Source organism: Cydia fagiglandana, chromosome 4 (genome assembly GCF_963556715.1).
Source record: "Cydia fagiglandana chromosome 4, ilCydFagi1.1, whole genome shotgun sequence".
Classification (NCBI taxonomy): domain Eukaryota; kingdom Metazoa; phylum Arthropoda; class Insecta; order Lepidoptera; family Tortricidae; genus Cydia; species Cydia fagiglandana.
In genome coordinates, this window is record NC_085935.1 from 15,005,742 (window position 1) to 15,025,592 (window position 19,851).

General features: G+C 37.4%; 1 protein-coding gene across 2 annotated transcripts in view; it reads left to right on the top strand.

Annotated features, from left to right (window-relative positions):
• Positions 1-619: 619 nt before the first annotated feature.
• LOC134663895 (T-box transcription factor TBX20-like) overlaps positions 620-19,851 on the top strand; it is a 44,641-nt gene continuing 25,409 nt past the window's right edge. The window contains exons 1-2 of one of the 2 annotated variants that reach the window (XM_063520432.1): positions 620-1,870; positions 7,818-8,103. In XM_063520432.1, the coding sequence (XP_063376502.1) occupies positions 1,630-1,870; positions 7,818-8,103 (527 nt within the window). In that variant the 5' untranslated portion in view covers positions 620-1,629. The remainder of the gene's footprint in view (positions 1,871-7,817; positions 8,104-19,851) is intronic. The other variant, XM_063520433.1, reaches the window with a different exon arrangement.

Here is a 19,851-nt window from a genome sequence, read left to right on the forward strand (position 1 = left end):
GTAAGTAGATATACCTACTGATAAGTACTGACGTGCAGGCGAATAATTACAAAATTTACGAAATCAACCGAAATGGAAACTTACTTTATTTTTTATTTATAAAACTTCTCCAACTTCTTGTTAATGACTTCCGACTTACTATTAGTCCTGCTATTCCTGCCTGCCTATTATGCCTATTATGCCTACTTATGCCTATTTATACTATTGCGAATTGAATTAGGCAAGTTAGGTTACTAGCCAAAACCAAAATAATACAGGTAAGTACCTAATTATTTGTAGAATGTACCTACGATTGAATTAACTACTTAAACCCTAGTCCTAGTAAAGTAAACTTTATTTACGGAAAACACCTACCTGGCTACATAGTCACATAAAACAATAGTACTGAGTCGTATGCACGCAATTATTGATATCAGTTGGCAAAATAATTATTCCAATTCGTCACAAGCCGATCGTGGCCATTGAGCGGCCATTACCGGCGAGCGATAAGGTTTACTGCACTCCTGCATGGTTAGTTTGACTCCCTCGCACGTAATAAATTATTTTATACAAATCTACGAGAAAGTCTAAGTGCAATTTTCCGCAAATTTGATCCCACGCCATAAAGTTCCGTTCGCCAATCACGAGGCGCGTACGTTGATTGCGACCACTTGTTTATTCTGCCGAGCTCGAACTAATCAACTTTATAAAGTCATTCTAATTAAATGCTTTAAACGAGCAAACGTAGTGAAAAGTGAGCAAACAATAGTGCTTGTGCCCCTAATAAAACTAGTGAGTTAATAAGTTGATTGTTCAAAGAGTTTAATGTCAAGAAAAACTCTTATTAATTTTATATCGTATTTAGTCTAGATACAAGTATGTAAGCTATCGATCGCAGTTAATCACAATTTATTAATATCTTATAAGAACGGTAATAGCCTATCCGCTCGGGGCCATTTGCGTCATGTAATAAAGCAAGAGCTTATTTATTTATTCATATTAATATAAGCGCGAATATTCTCATTGAAGTAATCGGCGGTGAGGCGGAGCGGCATAAATAGTGATGCGAGGCGTCGGCGCAGCGAATAAATACCGCGATACGATCGACTCACCGTTTAACGAGAGCCTTTTCCGCGCCGCGGTGAGCCATTTAGCGAATTTCAATAGTTATCGCGCGGAGAAAAACTCGCCGCTCTGAAGACGAGTGCGAGGAGCGAGCGGCCCGAGCGGGACGGACGTTATAAGAAAGAAGTAATAAAAAAATCAGTAGTGTGTGCGTGGTCGGAGCGTGGTGGCATAGGGCGGCGATGCAGGCCCCTCCCTACGGCCCGCCGCCTGGCGCTCCGCCGCCGCCTCAGTCGAGTCGACATCGCGCCGCGCCGCACCGGTCCGCTCGAAACGCCTCGTCGCCGCGCGCGTAAAAAGTTTCCTCGCACTGAAACTTGTAACGCGACGAATACGCGCCTAAACATATTGACGAACATTGTTTACTGCGTTACTAGAGCCCGATAGATAGTTTGTGATCTTTCTTTGTTGGTGTTTTTAATTTGTAAACAACTTGTAGCTTCTGAATCTGAAAACACTGATTAACTTGGCAACTGAAAAGGGATTATAAGAGATAAGGTCGTATCTGGACTATGTTCTGCATCAATGGGATGCGCGGACGGTGACGTCGTGTTGAGCTGTGGTCGTGGGGTCGGTCTGGGGGCTCGAGGGGCCAACTTGATGCTGCTGCAGCGCGAGCGCGAGCGGCCCGCCATGGAGGAGGAGTGCTCGGCGCGGCCCTGCGCCACGGACTTCTCCATCGCCGCCATCATGGCCCGCGACCGCCAGGAGCGCCGCGAGCGCAGGAGGCACAGGGACCCCAGGGAGGACACCTTGACGCCTTTAGGTTTGTATCCCCTCTATATCAATACTGGCGATGCTTGCTGTATTTGAGGACCGGTCTGGCCTAGTGGGTAGTGACCCTGTCTGTCAAGCCGACGGTCCTGGGTTCGAATCCCGGTAAGGGCATTTATTTGTGTGATGAACATGGGTGTTTTCTATGTATTATAATTGTATGTATCTATATAAGTATGTATATCGTCGCCTAGCAGCCATAGTACAAGTTTTTGGGGCTAGGTTGATCTGTGTAAGATGTCCCCAGATATTTCTTTATCTTTATTTATTTCATGATGCATTGCCTTATTTTATCCTGATGCTTAGCTGTTCAGTAGGTAGTTTAAACAACTTTTTCTTCTCTAGCCTGAAAACATAATCAGCGATCATGGTCATATTAACATCATATATTTAATAGTACTACCTACCTACTTAGTAGTAGTACCTACTTAATAATTTAAATCAGCCCTACAATAACAGCTATCAAACCAATAAACTATACATTATTAGATACCTACAAGATCCATTCTATTCCGGTAGTTTTCAAAAGTACGTTAACTAATAAATATTATAGTTATTCTAAGTCGTAAACGCAACCCCAAACACGGGAAACTCTGTAAAGTTCAGGAAAAGTTCTGCTTTGAAAAGTATACATAAAGATAACTAATAATTAGTAGTCGGAAATAAGACATTATCATTAACAATACCTAATTAGTTGTCTTTGTTGCACTAGCTAGACTAATTAATTGTTGCTTACCTACTTTGAAAAAATAATAGGTATAGCCCACAAAAACCAAATGTTCACGATTGACATTCATAAAGACAGTAATTTATCGTATTGTATTCAAAATTGCATAGCTATTTTTATACCACATCGGTGGCAAACAAGCATACGGCCCTCCTGATATTTATATAAAAAGGTTAAAAGGAAAGCGATGTTTGAATTATCGCTTTAATTTTTCCGCTAACAAGTTCCTGAAGTTCCGCTGCGGAACAAGTTAACTTCACAACTTTTGAGATTTTAATTTTTTGTAGGTAAATTTATATAGAACAGACGTGTCAATATAATATCTGTTTACTCATCATGAACGAACATGCTATCCATGAACAATATTACTAGCCTTACGTCTATTACATTTTTTACCTATTGGTTTCCCAATCAGACTTAATAATTTTACTTAATATATTATCAAAACTTAATAATTTTATTGTATACGGTGAAGATATACAGTACAGTATCTACTGCAATGTTATATATGTCGAGAACAGCAAGGGTTGTTTTTGTACATTTATTTCATCAAAACCGGTTTAAAGGTTAAATTACAAACATAATCACATTTTTTGCTTGTTCATCTCAAACTTCAACAACAAAGTCATTGACACTTATTTACCGACACACTGATTGCAAATTGCAATACAGTAACAACATTGTTGGGCCTTAAATTAAATACTTACCTAAAATCTTCTATTTAAATATGAAAAACTACTATAATTAACAAATTCCTAAAAAACACCATCATCAATTAATTATCATATTTAAAAATCAAAAAAGCAATTATTAAATTTTTTCAACACTTAGGTAATGCACACAATAGGAACATCAATAATATATTTTCTAATAAGCAATAATCTTATTAGACGTTGGTACTTATTACTAATATGTAATCGTATTGTGTAATAGACCAACTACTCCCTTGTTGAATGTACCTAGTTACTTATTGTAACTAGCCATTGTGCTAGAGTTAAACCAAGATAAGTCTGCAACGATTTTGATAGCACATGCAGAATGTCGCAAGAAGAACGCAAAAAGCTAAGGAAGTTTGAGTCTAATTGCATTTATAATTGGGTTGTATTTCATTTGTTCAACACGAATTATGTAACACCAATAATAATTACATTTTACATATATACTTACCTAAGTAATAAAGATGTTAAAAATATTGTTATTGAGGCCTAGTTTCTCAAAAAATTACTTAAATGGCAATATGTTTTATAAAAAGTAATGCCTACGCCGATTCCGCTAAAACTGATACAACCGATAAAACGATTCTCGCGCGCTCCTTCAAGACCATAGCCTGGGGGCCGATTTTTGAATTTTGACCGCTCGATTTCGTGTATTTCGTTCAATAATATCTCCACTACTAAGCATTTAAATTCTACTAATAGAATTGATATCGAGTAGTCAATACCACTAGATTCAGAATTTCGACCACTCGTATTTCAAAAATTAGCATTTCGCCTTTTTCCACCGATTTTTGAGTGACGAAATCGAGCGATCGAAATTCAAAAATCGGCCCCCTGTTTTTTGGGGGCTTAACCGTACCAGAGCTTATTATATTATTATAAGAGCGTACAAGAGATTAATTAATTATCGACTCTGGTTTTATCGATATCAAATTTATTAATTATAATACCTGACTAACAGGCCTATTCGGATTTCGAAATAATCACAAGATCTTGAGACGATTTAGAGATCAACTAGATCTACATAAGATATCGACTAGATGTGACTTGGATGTCTAAGTCATAACTTGTCGAAATCGTTCAAGAGGACCTCCAGAATCGCGGAAACGTCAAATTTGACATATCTATCTTACAAAAATATTTAAATTATCCGTATCGTAACTTGTTGGAGTCTAGTAGACATGTAATTCATTTTTCGAATCGAGCCGTAATAATCGAGACTAATCCTTGAGGTAAATATTATTAATTAAGGGCGTTAGTTATTTTATTATCTATTTGCAAATCCCTTTGATTTAATTTTTCGATATTTTTCAATAAAATAAATTTTGTCTTATCTTATTTATACTTATTGCAAGTATTGCAACTGTAAATATCTGACATCTGACCATTGTCAGATGAGCCAATACTCAAAGCAACACCTGCTCATTGCAACATTATTGAAATCAATATCACAAGAACACAGTCGAAATTTCCAAATATAGTTCGTTTTTTAAGTAGCATTAAAAAAATTTAAACAACCTTGACGTGTATTTTTATTGAAAAACACATTTGAAAAATATGGCACGGCAAATATGTAACAATTATGAATCATATACGATAATTTACATTATTTTTCTTTCATAAAAATAGTTACCGATTTATAAAAAGCGTATTTCAATTAAAAGACACGACAAGATCGCGTCTTTTTGTAATCCTAAAAAAATATGGGCAATATGTCTGTAAAGTCAGTTTACGGACGACAATTTTGCGTGATAACCTGCCCGATTCGAACTTTAAGATAAGGTGTATTCGGGTAATACCGAATGTCGGATAATTCCGAAATTCAGATGAAAATCACCCTTAATTCCATCATAATAAAAGTCTCTTTTCGGAATTATCCGACAGTTTTCGACATTCGGAATTACCCGAGTAAACCTTACGTCAAATATTACGGCTAGATACGATATGGATTAGATATGTCAGTGTCAAAAGTGACATTTTTGTTTGAAGAAACGCCACATCTGACATATCAAATCCATATTGTACCTATCTAGCCGAAATATTTGACGTATCTTAAAGTTCTAATCGGACCGAACATCATATCATCATCATAAGAGATCTGTCCACAACCTTACGATGGAGATTTGTCGACAACGTGACACTTTTTCGTGCATGCTACCGGTGTTCATTGATTTATAAGACGTTAATTATCACGTCAAAAAATGAACTATAATCAAAAGCAAAAACACTTACATGTTACGCTCGTAGGAAGCCATTTTCTTCATATTAAGGTAGTAAATAATGCAGCTGCCATGTTGGCTGCCTGAAACTTCACGCCTGCATATTTAAAGCTGTTTTCGCTGGGGAAGTACTCTACATTTGTGTTTTCCTTTGTTTACGAGTAATGCGCTGATAGGATAGGGAAATTTAATGAAATTGGAATTAATTTCTGAAATTAGTACCTAAACAAATGATATTCATAACTATTGATAAGAATACGTTTTAATTAAAACGTCGTATTCAGTAGGATATCTGTAAATAATAAAAAAAAACCATTTTAGATTTAAACAAACAAAATTGTGGAATTAGTTTATACCTGGCCCTGCAATTTTTCTTAATTCATACAATAACTACCTACATACATTCAACATAGAACTTCTACATACAACTTTATAATAATATTTCATATAAATAGGTACTCGTCGTATGTTAAAAACTACTTATATCTTTTATCTCACAATTTATTTAATATTTTTTAAAATTATTATCTACCTATGTAAACATCAAGCAACTATTTATCCAACTAATGAATTTAAAAAACAATATTAAAGTAATTTCGTAACTTAATATACACTCATATTCCGTTGTAATAAGAATTCTTTTTTGAGATTAGCAGCCACTCTTTCTACATTTTTGTTTCGGAATTATTATTCGAATACATTTTAACAATATTAAGATAATATTCTCTAGTTTCCTGGATTATCCAATTATAATACCGTTTAGTAATCATACTTAATGTTACATATATTAAGAATTATAATTAATTAATTAACGCTCTTGTTAATTATGAAGAAAAATTAACCTATGTTAGGTTAGGACTTAAGAACTTCCGTTCCACTACTACTACACAATGAAAAAAAAGACAATCATTTTTTGATTTGTAACACTTTTTAGCTTCTTATTGTCACGGTTTTTTAATCCTGACGGTTTGATGAAAATATATAGGTAGTTAATTATATGATTAGTAGTAATAATAATAATAAATATTCTTTATTGCACCACAAAAGACAAGAAAATTAAAAAAAAAAACAATGTAAATAAAGGTAGCAACAGGCGGTCTTATCGCTGTAATCTGTAGTATTTGTTTAACAAAACAGAGTTATACAGAGTGTAGAGTGTATAGAGTGCAGTATATCCAGTTTTTTTTAATTAGAAACTAACTACAATACATAACTGTAATTGTATTTTACGTTTTTGTTGAGTAAAATAATAATTCGCATTATTTTTTTGACAAATAAAATGTTTAATACGATATTTTTTTAACCGGTTTCTGATTACTTTTTTGATATATTTTGTACAAATTAACTTCAAACTATATGTTAAATGACAATTTTTTTCTGATAAAGCCTGGAAATAATAGCACCGATATTCAGCAACTGTTTGTAATGCAGAAAAAATGCGTCAGAATTCTAGCAAATATCCACCAACCAAATAGCTGTAGACCTTATTTTAAAAATCTGAAACTTTTAACCCTCCCCTCTCTTTACATTTTAGAAGTAGCCATATTCGTCCACAAAAATATACATCTTTTTAAATTTTGCCAAAATGCCAGACGAAAACAGTATTTAGAACTTCCGGAGCCAAAACTAGAGATCTACAAAAACGGCCCCTATTACAGGGCTATTAAAATTTACAGTAAAATTCCCGTTTATTTAAAAACATCATACAACCAATTTGCAACAAATCTAAAAAGTAAACTGGTCGAAAAGTGCTACTACAGTATATCTGAGTTTATGGAAGATACCTTGTTATAATTATAAGTATATGTAAGTAAGAAAACACATTTTAGTTAAAAAAATATTTAATTGATTACTCCTAATTATTGTTACCTACTCTTAATTTACTTTAAGTCATGTTATGCTTGTCACATAAAATTTATAACTTGATTTGTTACTAATATTTTTGCGATAGCCTACCAGGGTCCATGTGCCTGTATGTTACTATGTAGTCTACTCGTATGTAATATAAATATGTACATTGGATGCAAAAACAATAAAAACATTCTACTTATTCTATTCTATTCTATTCAAAATAAAGATCTCTATCTCTAAATATTTCAAGATTCAAGCGAAATGTAAATTTCTTTGAGAAATAAAGTTCTTTAAACCTACACCCCAAATATTTACATGTGTGCTTTAAGAAAAAAAATCAAGGCTCTGATACCTATACTAAACTAATAATGAATACCTACCTACTGTATTATTAAATTACTTATCACAATTTATTTCTGCTTCCAGAAAAATTCGTAGATGCAGCCGCATCCGGGTCGGGTTCGCCGTCGCCACCTCTCGCCGAGTACGAGCGAGACTCCCCCGTCGACGTGTCCTCCACGTCCGAAGCGGGGTCGGCGAGCGGCGTGGCCGGCGGGTCGCGCGCGCTGTCGCCGCCGCCGCGCAACCCTCAGCTGGCCGAGCGGTGGTCCAGCGAAGAGATGAGGCACATACAGTGCCATCTTGAGACGAAGGAGCTGTGGGACAAGTTCAACGAACTGGGCACGGAGATGATTATTACGAAAACTGGCAGGTGAGTGCATGAACTGCTTTTTAAATCAGAGACTCGTGAGGTGGCTCAGGTCAAAGCTTGACTACAAAACACAACATCAGCCATCAGGTTCAATAGTACTGGAGCGATTATAGCGCACCTTACAATACACTTCAAAGAACTCAAAAATATCAGTCTTCAAGACCCTAACCCACCGTAACTATCGAACAGACAGAACAGAGTGAGAACAATGAGTGGTAAGAAATTTGAACCTAATGCCATGCCATAATTGATATGATGTGTAAGTATTTCAGAAAATATTTACATGTCATCATTTAAAACCACTTTTGTTGTTATAGTCAAAAGTAGGTAGGTAGTAAGATTAAAAATAATGAAGACATTTCAGATAGGGGACTTAAATTCACGTAAGCACTGAAATTTTCATTAATAGGTATCACTGCTTAAATACTGATCTATGTATTATAAGCCAAAATGAGGCTTGCATTCGATAGGTCTAGCAAAAGTGGTTGCCCAACAAAAATGCAAATAAATCTGTTATTAAATTAGGTATTATTAGTACAATAGTCCAATACTTAACGTTACTTGATCGTCATCATAACACATGCAATTTCTCCAACTATCTAAAACTTGAATGGGACATTAGACCACAATAGAACCTACCGCATCGCCGCTCACCGCGCTTGATTGACTACATTTAGTCAGCGACTTGTAGTGTAGGTAAGCCATTAAGCTTTACAGCGAAATTAAAAACTCGGTGGTAGGTAATCGAATCGATTGTTGGTTAACGAGATCAAGGGGAAATCGTCGATCGGAGTCGCCGGCGATAAGGTAGGTGGCACAGTGGCGGTCGAGCGAAGCGTGTCGGTCGCGCCGCGCACGCGCACAATGGGCAATCGGCCGCCGCCGCCGCGCCCGCGGTGGCCGACTACCCGACATCAAGTCGTCAATCGAATTCTATAAGTTGAGGTATTGATAGTCGATACAGGTCTAGTAAAAGTGGTTTTTACCGGCCATGCGAAATTAGACCTTATGTAAATACCAGACTAAAGATTGATATGGATAAGCTTTTCTCACTACACAATCTGTACACTACTAATCTGCAATAAGGATTTCTTTTACAGCGTGATTTTTGTGTACCTCCACATGTTTTTTATGTACTTAGGTACCGTAGTAAAATATTATACAAGACTATGATATTTTATATGTAGATAAGCCATACACTAACATATCAAGCGAATAAAATGATGCCAACCAATGCTGCCAACGACACGGCAGCATTAGTTACAATTTGTTTACAACTTCATACGCAAATGCGTAAAAGAGACGGCACAATTAAAAGAATACCTAAGTAAAAAAGAGACGGCTAGTGTTTGTCACTTGCGCGTGAATTTAGTAAATCAGTGATACCACCATAACACGACGGCAAACAGTGAATATGGCGCGAAGCGTAAAACTTATTAAGAAAAAAAATATCAAAGACTAAGATGTTTGACAGAAGGTGCAAATCATTTTAATGCAGTTTTATGTAGTAATGTACTCGCTACCGAAGTAAAAAGTTTTCATATTTAGTTATGTAAATAAAAGATATTATATTATAATCTTTATTCATAATTTTTCTTATACTATAGAAACATTTTGACAAAAAGCAAACTCAATAACAACAAAATCCTTTATTTTACTAACAATTTTATGTTATTAATAATTGTTACTGTGTGAGAAAATGAAATGCCTGACAATAAATACTAATTTTGTAGTAATCTTTGTATAAACAGCAATATACCTATTTACTTAATTGACGCGACCCGGACAATAATATGGCCAATAATAATCTTTAATTTGCCAATTGTTGTACTTAAATACAAGAAAAAATGCGTTCAAGTAAAAAACTTCAATATTAAAGTTGAAATTTAAGTATATTTCTTTTATTTGTACGACAAGCACCAAACAATGAATGCAACTTACCATGACGCGTCTGCTATGATAATCTATGTACGCAGTTGGTGCGTCCTTGTCATTCTCACTGATGAGAACATAAACTTATCTCGTTCTGTCAGCCGGCGAAAATGGCGGCTGGGTTTATTTAATTCAAGATTAAACCGAAGAAAAACGGGTTATTTCAGCTTTTACTTACCAATGATATGTGACGCCGTCAATTTTTTTGCGCTTCCGCGGATAATTTGAGCATTTCAAAATAACGCAGGTCGGCATTTTGTTGCTTAATACACGTTATTTGTGGAAAAGTATTAACCGGTGTACACTTCGCGCTTGCGTCAGGCAGACTGAGACAAACTCGTACACATGACACGAGGTGAGTGCTTCAATTTTGGAACGTGTATAACACATCTACATATAAAATATCATAGATACAAGATGGATTTTTAAATGGGGCACTATGTCGTGCCGCTACACCAAAATGATCCCAGGAAACCTTCTCTAACTTTTTAATTACAAATAATTGGCCATTAATTACTGATTTCGGTAAATAATTATGTCAGCTTGAAAACAGTCAATTTCGGTAGAATTTTTTTTTGATGAAATTGTTTTTTTTAATATGTAAGTCAAGTTAGTCAAGTACGTACCTTAATTAAAAAGTTAAGGTAGGTCTCTTAAGATCATTTTCGCGCACCAGCTACTAATCAGATAGCGGCCCACAGTACCCTATTTATAATGGCATCAATAAAGTTATTATTTATTAAAAGAGGTCTACGGCCTTAAAAATAATATTTTAAATTATTATTCTTTGTTATTGAAACAATATTTTTGTTTAATGATGCTTAATTAAAAATTCAATAATTAATTTATATTAATAACAAATAACAGTTTATATTAAATTAGGTACATGAAATATAAAGTTTTCAGAAGTTTGTATATTTAGCAATATTCACACCATTTAAAATAGGTGTTCGTTATCAGTGCGCCGGCGCCGTTATCGGGGGCAGTAAATCACCGCGACAGCCCGCCGATCGTGACAAATTCGCGACCTAATCTATCGATAACGACTAACGACACAGCACTTCTCTCTTTTTCCGCTTTTTGTAATTTGCCAACCCTTAATCAATATTTTGATAACAAAAGATATGAACGAAGATTAAAGAAAATCCGGGTAAATGTTAATCCTGCATTGATGCGATAATTTGGATGTAGGGTGTAGGTAATATTTACAGCTATAATATATATATATATATACAGGGTGATTCAGGAGACGTGAGCAAGACTAACACTGCGCATTTTGTAAATTATAAGCAACTGTTTCGTATCAGTATTAGTGAGATTGACGTAAATTTTCTACAAGTGTTGAAAAAAAATTTTTTCAATTTATTTACGACATGCATGGTCGCCCTAAAATTAGAATACTAAACTACAGATATTCTGTGTCAAATTCAATGTCATCACTGTCATCACTGTCATCACGCTCTGGTTACTTTTAAAAACTCATATCTCACTAAGGTTTGACATTTTATTTCCTTCGTAAAAGAGGTTTTATGTTTATTAATTAGGTCTTGTAGGGTGACCATGATTGTAGAGAATTAAAATTGCCCTCACCAAAAAGTTGAAAAATAGGAAAAAGTGTAGTTGTTTTACCTAAATACGACGGAGATCGATCAATTATCAGTTACTGAGTGTGCAGGATTAGTCCTGCTCACGTCTCATGAATCACCCTGTATATATTAGGATTAATTTTAAATATGGATGAATACGACTTAAGGAGGTTTTTTTTTCAAAAATAATAAGTACAATATGTATAAACATACATTTCTTTTCTATTTAGGTATATGTAACACATAACTACTCTATGCGAAAAGTTTAAAATAACTACGTCACCGTTAAACGAAATATAAACAGGCACAAAACCGAGTACGGAGCACTAAACAATGGCCGCTCTTTCACGGACTATAAAGCAGTATTAATACCTTACTTATTTATTCCTTATAATGTTCTCGAGTTAACGACGCCTCGGGCATTCAGTTTTTTCTACCTCGCACCATAAAACACGACATCTGGAAACGCATTGAACGCACACAATATTTTTATACCTTTGCTAACTAACACAATATTTATGCGTTAATATGATTCGTTATACGTATTGTGTTAATTCATCTTTTCCACTCTTAAAAGAGTATCTAGTGCAAAAAGGTTGACTTTTAATAAAATCACCTTTTGTTAGTGCACTACTATCGTCATGATTCGCCCACGTTATCTCTTTTTCTGCATTAGCGATATGTTCGTTACGGTCGTGCGAGTTAATAAAAGATTAAACGCGATAGCGAATGCTACAAAGGGCTTTGGGAAGTCGCAATGGGAGACAATTTGCCACACACCGTCACGGGAGCTTATCTGAGTCGGCCCCGTCGATTAGCATAAATCTCGCCAACTAACCGTCACGAATGTGTGTCGGACGACGCGAGCCGCGGGAGCAAAGCAAACAGGAGGCGAAGTCTACTCGGGACGACGCATCGCTCGCATGTCGCGGCGACGATGCGCGACGAATCACGGCCGTCGCTCGGCCACATAAATCAGCATTATCTCGCGAGATACCCGCCGGACCCACCCCGCCATATCACGCGGCCCCGTGTCGTTCGAAAAAATTAATGACTCGGAAAAACGATTCGCTTATGAGGGATCTTTCACTGTAATTGAATTGCCCCACGGAGATCTGCCGAGTTGTCGGGTCATATCGAGGACGTCAAATGACATTTGGTGTTCAACAATTTGCTAAAAATAAAATAAGCCTGTCAAGCCAAAGTATTTTGCTTAGGTAGATATGTGCATCAAATCGTAATCCTCTCTTGCAATAGCTTGCAGGATAGGTTTTGTTCTCATGATGTTGGGCATTTAAATTAACATTTTCACCTATAGGTGTAAAGAAAGTATTCGAAACTTTTATCCAGATAAAATAAGCCAAATAATACCCACAGTAACTATTGGGAGCCTTGCCACAACATGGTCTGTTATTTATGACAAGTGCATCACCAATTGAATGGAAGGGCTTAATCCGCGCACATTAGCTCGGTTCACCCCAAGAGATTATCATAACAGCCGTAATAGAATAATGTAAATATCCAGTAGTTGGTATGCTAATCGCGTCGGAGCGGTAAGCTGCGTTTTAAAACCTGTCTCATTGTGTGCCTCTTTCGAACTTTATTCAACTGGGGACAATTTTTCATCCAGTGTGCAAATATTTTGATGTTTGTCAGCTTCCCGATTACGCATCCAACTGATGCTGGTGTGTTTAGTTTTAGTGAAACTCACACTATTGGTGACTGGTTTTTGATAGAGTTTACGGTCAGACATGGTTTTAGATATGCCGATAGGTAATTTGATCTTTAGTTTTGGTCATGAAATTGTAATTTGATGCTGACCCTATTTTTGGGTAGCGAAATCTCAGTCGCCCTCTTGATACAACTCGAGTGCAAGATACTAGAATATTAGAAGTCGTAACCAAGAAGGAGTGATTCACTACTATGCACTCAGTATGCACATACCTACATACATGGTACATATAAGCCCTCTTATCTAATGGGCGGGCTGATTGGAAGGTGTCGAACCAACCATGCCCCCATCATTAGGCTCATTTGTCAAACCCAAACTAAACACGAAAGCCGTCTTTATCTAAAAATGAGCAGTGCGAATGGGAGAACAATACTTCAAACAGCTGCTTCGAAAGCCATCGGTCGAATGTATTGATGTATATGTTGGAGTTTCGACCTAAGGGTTCTGAGGCGGTTTAGGAGTTGCGGGCGAGCCAGCGCGGTGAAGATGTCTGCCGGAAGGCTGCCAACGCTTTAATCGGCGCACGGACTTGGCAGACAACGCGCTCTTTGATTTACTTCTCAACACCATTCTGTTAATATAGAGATATACGTATTTATTTGCACAATAAAATGAATAGCTTTTCGCCGCGTCTGATGTTGCCGCGATATTTTCGTGTAAAACTATTTAATTTAAAGCGTTTGTCTAAAATAAAACGTTTGAGCAGTGAGTAATCACCGGTTAATATATTGCTTTATTCTTTTCTCTCTAAAGACAGATTGTATAATGTAGACATTTCATACGTATTTTATCATGCTTGCGTTTGAAGATGTTCATAATTAAAACACTAATCACTAATACTTCATGCGCTGTCACAACCGAGTGCGCTGCTCAAGTAATATTTACTAGCACATATATATAAAACAACTGAAAAATAGCATTATTTATTTTTTCTTTTCAAACACCACATGTAATGTATGTCCTCGCGACGGTAGCAAAACTGGAAGACACGTTTAATGGTTGAATGCATTTGAGATAGATTTAATCTCTGTTTTAAAAACTATAAACAAGCATCACATAAACATCAAGTCGTACAAATAATGTATTTGCCGGTGTTTTATTTACGAACGAGCACTACAGAGCTCGCGTGTCCAATCCGCAGAACTAGCGGACAATTTATAGAGCGATACCGTGCGCGTCCCACGTGTCTCTCTACTCTACATATAGGTACATATACTATTCGGATACTAAGTAGCAGTTTATCACAGCTTGCATTGTATTTAAATGCTACAATCAACTATGACACCCAAAACTTCATCACTTTCATCAGGCACCTCTTTCCAATAATTGTAGCGAAGAGCATGGCACTCATCAGGATGGCGACGCACTGTGAAAGCCCTTGAGACGACGACGACGAATGACAATTTATGCACTTTCCGGCATTCTCCAGCACAAGAGGAGACGCTTGTAATAGTGGGTTCGTGTAATCTTTGATATCTTATATGAGAGAAAAGTAATGTGGATTTAAGTGTGTGTGGGTGTCGCTCGAGTAGCGAGGCTGCGCGCTCCCCGCGCTTACAGGTGCGCGTCGGCGTCGCCCGCTCGCCATTTGTCGCGCTCGCACGATAATTGTTGATATACGATCGCGACCCGACACCGTAATTGTCAACGCTTAATCTTCTAATTGGATCGCATTTAACATGCCAGCGTGTCGCCTCCATATCGATGTGCCAATAGTAAACTCATGCGAAAAATTCATCCCCGATTTCGGTTACATTCGTAAAACATAAATCCTCCATCGCTATATAAACGCTGAACGGGCAAAGTCGAAAAGCAATTCGCAACGCCAATTTCAAGAACAGTAAAAAGTGCGATTCACAAGTGCAACTTGAAACGGCGTTTAAGAGCGAACCGAGGGCGGCGCCCACCGGGGGCGAGAAAACAATTTGGAATTTTATCGGCGGTGCCTTACCGCGCGGGGGGAGGGGGGCTGTTACCTCTGATTTATGCCCGGACATTAGGCGCGAGGTGGGCGAACGCGCGAACTGCACACGAGCCGCGACCATTGCCACGCATTACATGTCTCAACACTCATACCCTACCTCACTATTTTACAACTACCCCCCACCGCCACCCTACCCTTTCTTTAGGAGTTTAATTCCTATCAAGCGCCGCAATAAGCTCAAGTTCCTTTTGAATAAATACTCGGATTAATATTGTCTCCTAAAAGTTCAGCTGAAACGCAACGGATATTGCGAAGTCATTTGAATTCAAAAGCTAATTTCACTAAAACCTACTAAAACCTTTAGATGAATCGAGTTGGCCGCAACTCGCGCATTATTTAACTTGTTCCAAGTTTAAATTGAAAACGCCACCAAACTCTTTGCGGGGCCGAAGTCAAATTTTGAACTTTGCTGCTGAATCGGAAATTTCTTTATAAATATCTAATTAGCTTAAATTCAGTTGGTGTCACGCTGCCGACACTAATTTTATTCGTGAAAGACGGCGTCGGGGGGAGAGCGGGGCGAATTTTCACCGCACCGGGGTGGCGCGGTGAAAATGTATGCAAACGGGTATGCGTTATTTGACGGAACTGAAAACGACAAAAGAATGAAGAAGGTAGAACGCGCGACGTTGACGCGGTGACGCGCGTACCCCGGGTTGTCGCACCGCGAATTCACTTTGCTTTGTCTTATTACGAGATTAGCTGTCACTCGTGTGACACAGATCTTTAGAGCCTTTACATTTTATGAAAAGCTCTCTACATAATGATAATGCAAGGTGGCGGTACAGGTAGGCACCGCAGATTAAATTCAAGTTGCTAATCAATAATTAATACATGTTTTTACAGTACCATACCTGAAGTGTCATTCTATGGAACTTGCTAGTCTCTAGTAAATTCATCATTTTTGACAGTTTCAATATGGCGGTTTGTTTACATACATAGTTAGCAAGTTCCATAGACTGGCACTTTACCATACTGTGCTGACTTAAGTACCTACTAATTGTGATAACAATTGATAGTTTAGAAATTGGTGAATAAAAAAAATTGTAATTAAGTTAATCGAGTTGAGGGCAGAGTTACTTTTAGTATATCTATTTCATTCTAACCTTATAAAAAAGCAAGTCGTTACGAAAAGAATTACACCAATTTTTAATTTCCTATGCATTAGTAATTCAAGCACGCAACCCTATCAACTATTATCTAGGTTATGTGAAGAGAACACATGCAGGGTATTGGAATACAGCGTGTAATAGATGTGTGATTCATGTAAATGCACCCTTAGCATGTATATCGGCGGATGATCTCGCCCCGCGCGCCCCGCATATGCCGCGGGCACTCGACTCCTGGGCTAAGGGTGTCTCGGAGAAAACGTGTAAACTAATTATGTACATTTTCGTAGCCACTTATTTACATAACCACGGGCTGAACCCCGCTTTCACCGTGAATATTTCATTTGTAATCTTTACTTTGACGGTTAAATATGACAGCTGTTGGTTTGTTTGGTGGAAACTTTTAATTTTCGTCGTTTTCTTCCGGTGCCACCGACGCCCTTTGTGTGCGTCGTCGGACGCCTCCCGCCAGTAATGATAGGTGATTATCGATGAAGTTTTTTCGGATAAACGTTTGGGAAAGTTTGTAAGGTGTAATTTATAATTTTCGCTGAGACGCGCGGCATCGGTTGTTGCCTGACAAAACGGGAAGGTGGTTATTATATTGATGACTGTTTTGTCCTCGACTGGCATACGTGTGTATTTGGTTCGCGACCGATATCGAGTATTAATGAGGGTGAAAAGGGTTTCGTGGGCCAAACTATTCCACCTCCGTTTGGGAAGCAATAATTTGGTATCGGAGTGGTGCGGTTGTTGTGGAGCGCGCAGGAAGCCAATAAATAAAACTATTAGTGTACCTTAGTAATGAGCGAGTGAACTGTGGCGTTTCGCGGGTATTTATACCGTGCCTTCGCGGGAACTAATTTATGGAAGTAAGTACGCGGAAAATGTTTATGTAGAGACTTTAGCCCTTTCGCGTTTGCTTGTTGACATCCGGCACCTCTCGCTATGAACCTTACCAGAGAATGCCTAGTGACCAAACTATGCGATATTACTTAAGTTGTATAAGTAAGCATTTTTAACGGTGAACATTTTGTATTTGTCTAATTATAAACTTAATTGGATGTAACAAACTAAAAAAGGGGTAACGGTTAGGTAATTATGTCAGTGCTACTAATAACATAGGTGCCAAACATAGCATGAGTAAAATGGGCTTCTAAATAATACTTAATTAGAAGAAACATGTTTAATTTTTTAACTTAATTTTATAAATAGGGTAGCTTTGCTTAATTTGTACACAAATTAATATTACAGTACATATGTCCCTATTTTCCCGCACTAGTGCGTAAAATAGCTTTTCGTGTGTATGTCAAAAGCTTAAAGGGCCATATGTACTGTAAAACGTTGTACGATACACGTGCGAATAGGTAATTCGAAACTCGTGTCGATTTAAAACACTCCCTTCGGTCGTGTTTTAATTTATCGCCACTCGTTTCGAATTTCCTATTTTCCGCACTTGTATCGTAAATAACTATTCTTTATAACTTTTATAAGTAACTGAAAATGTACTGAACTGAAATAATTTTACAGTAACATCCCCTTCGCGCCCAGTGGGCAGAATGTTACAGTGAAGCATAGTGGTAAGATAAGCCGGTAACCTCCACCACCAACGACGTACTAAGCACTATAAAAGTAATTCATAGAACCGTGCACAATCAGTATTATTGTTTAACAGTCATAAAGCACGGTCTAGACAAGTTTAGCCATCATTCAAGACAAGCGCAGTCCGTTTGATCTCGACGAGTGTCGACGGACGCGCTGCACTAACCGCCGGTGCGGGCTGTCGCCTGCTGCTCTCGGATGCCAATTTGTTAGCCCACCGGCCGTTAAAACACATTACTCATAAAGTCATAATGACAACTTCAATTTGAAGTAGGTATTCTTCTATTAGCTTCTATCTTCGACTTTGTTCCCGTTTATTGCATTTCTATACTTAATTTCACTCGTCCATTTTACTTCCCGATAACGATAATGTCACCGATAACGATTTACGTGCCAATTTTTACCTACATTTTAATTGTAATTTGCTTACAGAGTACCTAAATAACATCCACATGTGCTCACAAACTTTTGCATCTAGGAATAGCATAACTAGCATTTTTGGCGTGATAACGTCTTATTTATAAATCGATGAACACCGGCACGAAAAAATGACACGTTGTGGACACATTTCCATGGTAACGTCGTGGACGGATCTCCAAGGTAACGTTACGTAATGTAATATATAATGTTATGACGTTATCACGCAAAATTATCGTCCGTAAACCGACTTTACAGACAGATATTTATTTTGTAACAGTAATTTCATGAAATAAGAATTCCGATGATTCGATAAATGGAATTTATGAATTTTATAATTTTATGACACATCTGCTGGAGCTTGAAGTTAGCAAACCGCCGTTAATCGAGCAATGCCAGAGTATGCAAATAATCGCGCGGTAGTTTGGCCCAACCCCAATAATCTAGCGAGAGGTCACGACATTATCAACGGACCTCCATCGCAGCGATTACAGCCGGGGGTAGGGTTACCACATACCCTGTATACATACCCCATATTACGTACATAGTCCTGGCATTATCCCTGTTTCTTAAACAAAATTCCTGGTCCATCGACGGACGAATGAAAGGTAGTTTTATATTACATTTGTAACAATTCTCATAAAAAAAATGTTTTCTTATTTCCATAAAGGTCAATTAGGAGTCTAATAACCGCACCGGTACGTATCTATGTGATATTTTTAATAAAATTACATATCAAAAGCATGTAGTCGAAAATATGACAAAGGTACAAGGAAAATATGACACTATACACATACAGCCACGCGAAGTATCGTCCTCAAAAATATCGAATAATTCCTGAAAATTTGTAATATCTGGTAACCCTGGCCGGGAGATGCCTCCCCGTTGACATGTAGCGTTTTAACAGTCAGTACGTGCCTCCCCAACCACCCCCGGCCCGGAACTGACGACATTAGCAGCCGCAGACATAGGGCACGTCTCCAGCCAGACGTTGACATACAGCTATAGCTACACTCACATTCTTGAGACGTGCACATGCTTTATACTACATCGTGTTCTGGAAATTTGCGTCGCATGGTTTTAACTTGTCAAGCGAATGTACCATCCAGTCATCAATCTCGCAAGTCTTAGCGTAGGTACTTACTTTATTACGTACATTATTCATAATTTTTCTTTACAATGGCTTGTTAGATTATTTCTTAAACATACAAAAAATAATTATCATAATATCTATTATCCACGGGTTTACACTGTCTCAATAGGTGCTGTTAACGCCTACTTTTTTCAATGAATAGCTTCGGTGTTCAATAGCCTCATCTTACAGCATGTAGAGACTATTCTAATAAGCCTTAAATAATTCATATCAGGTAGCATAAGCAGTTTTTT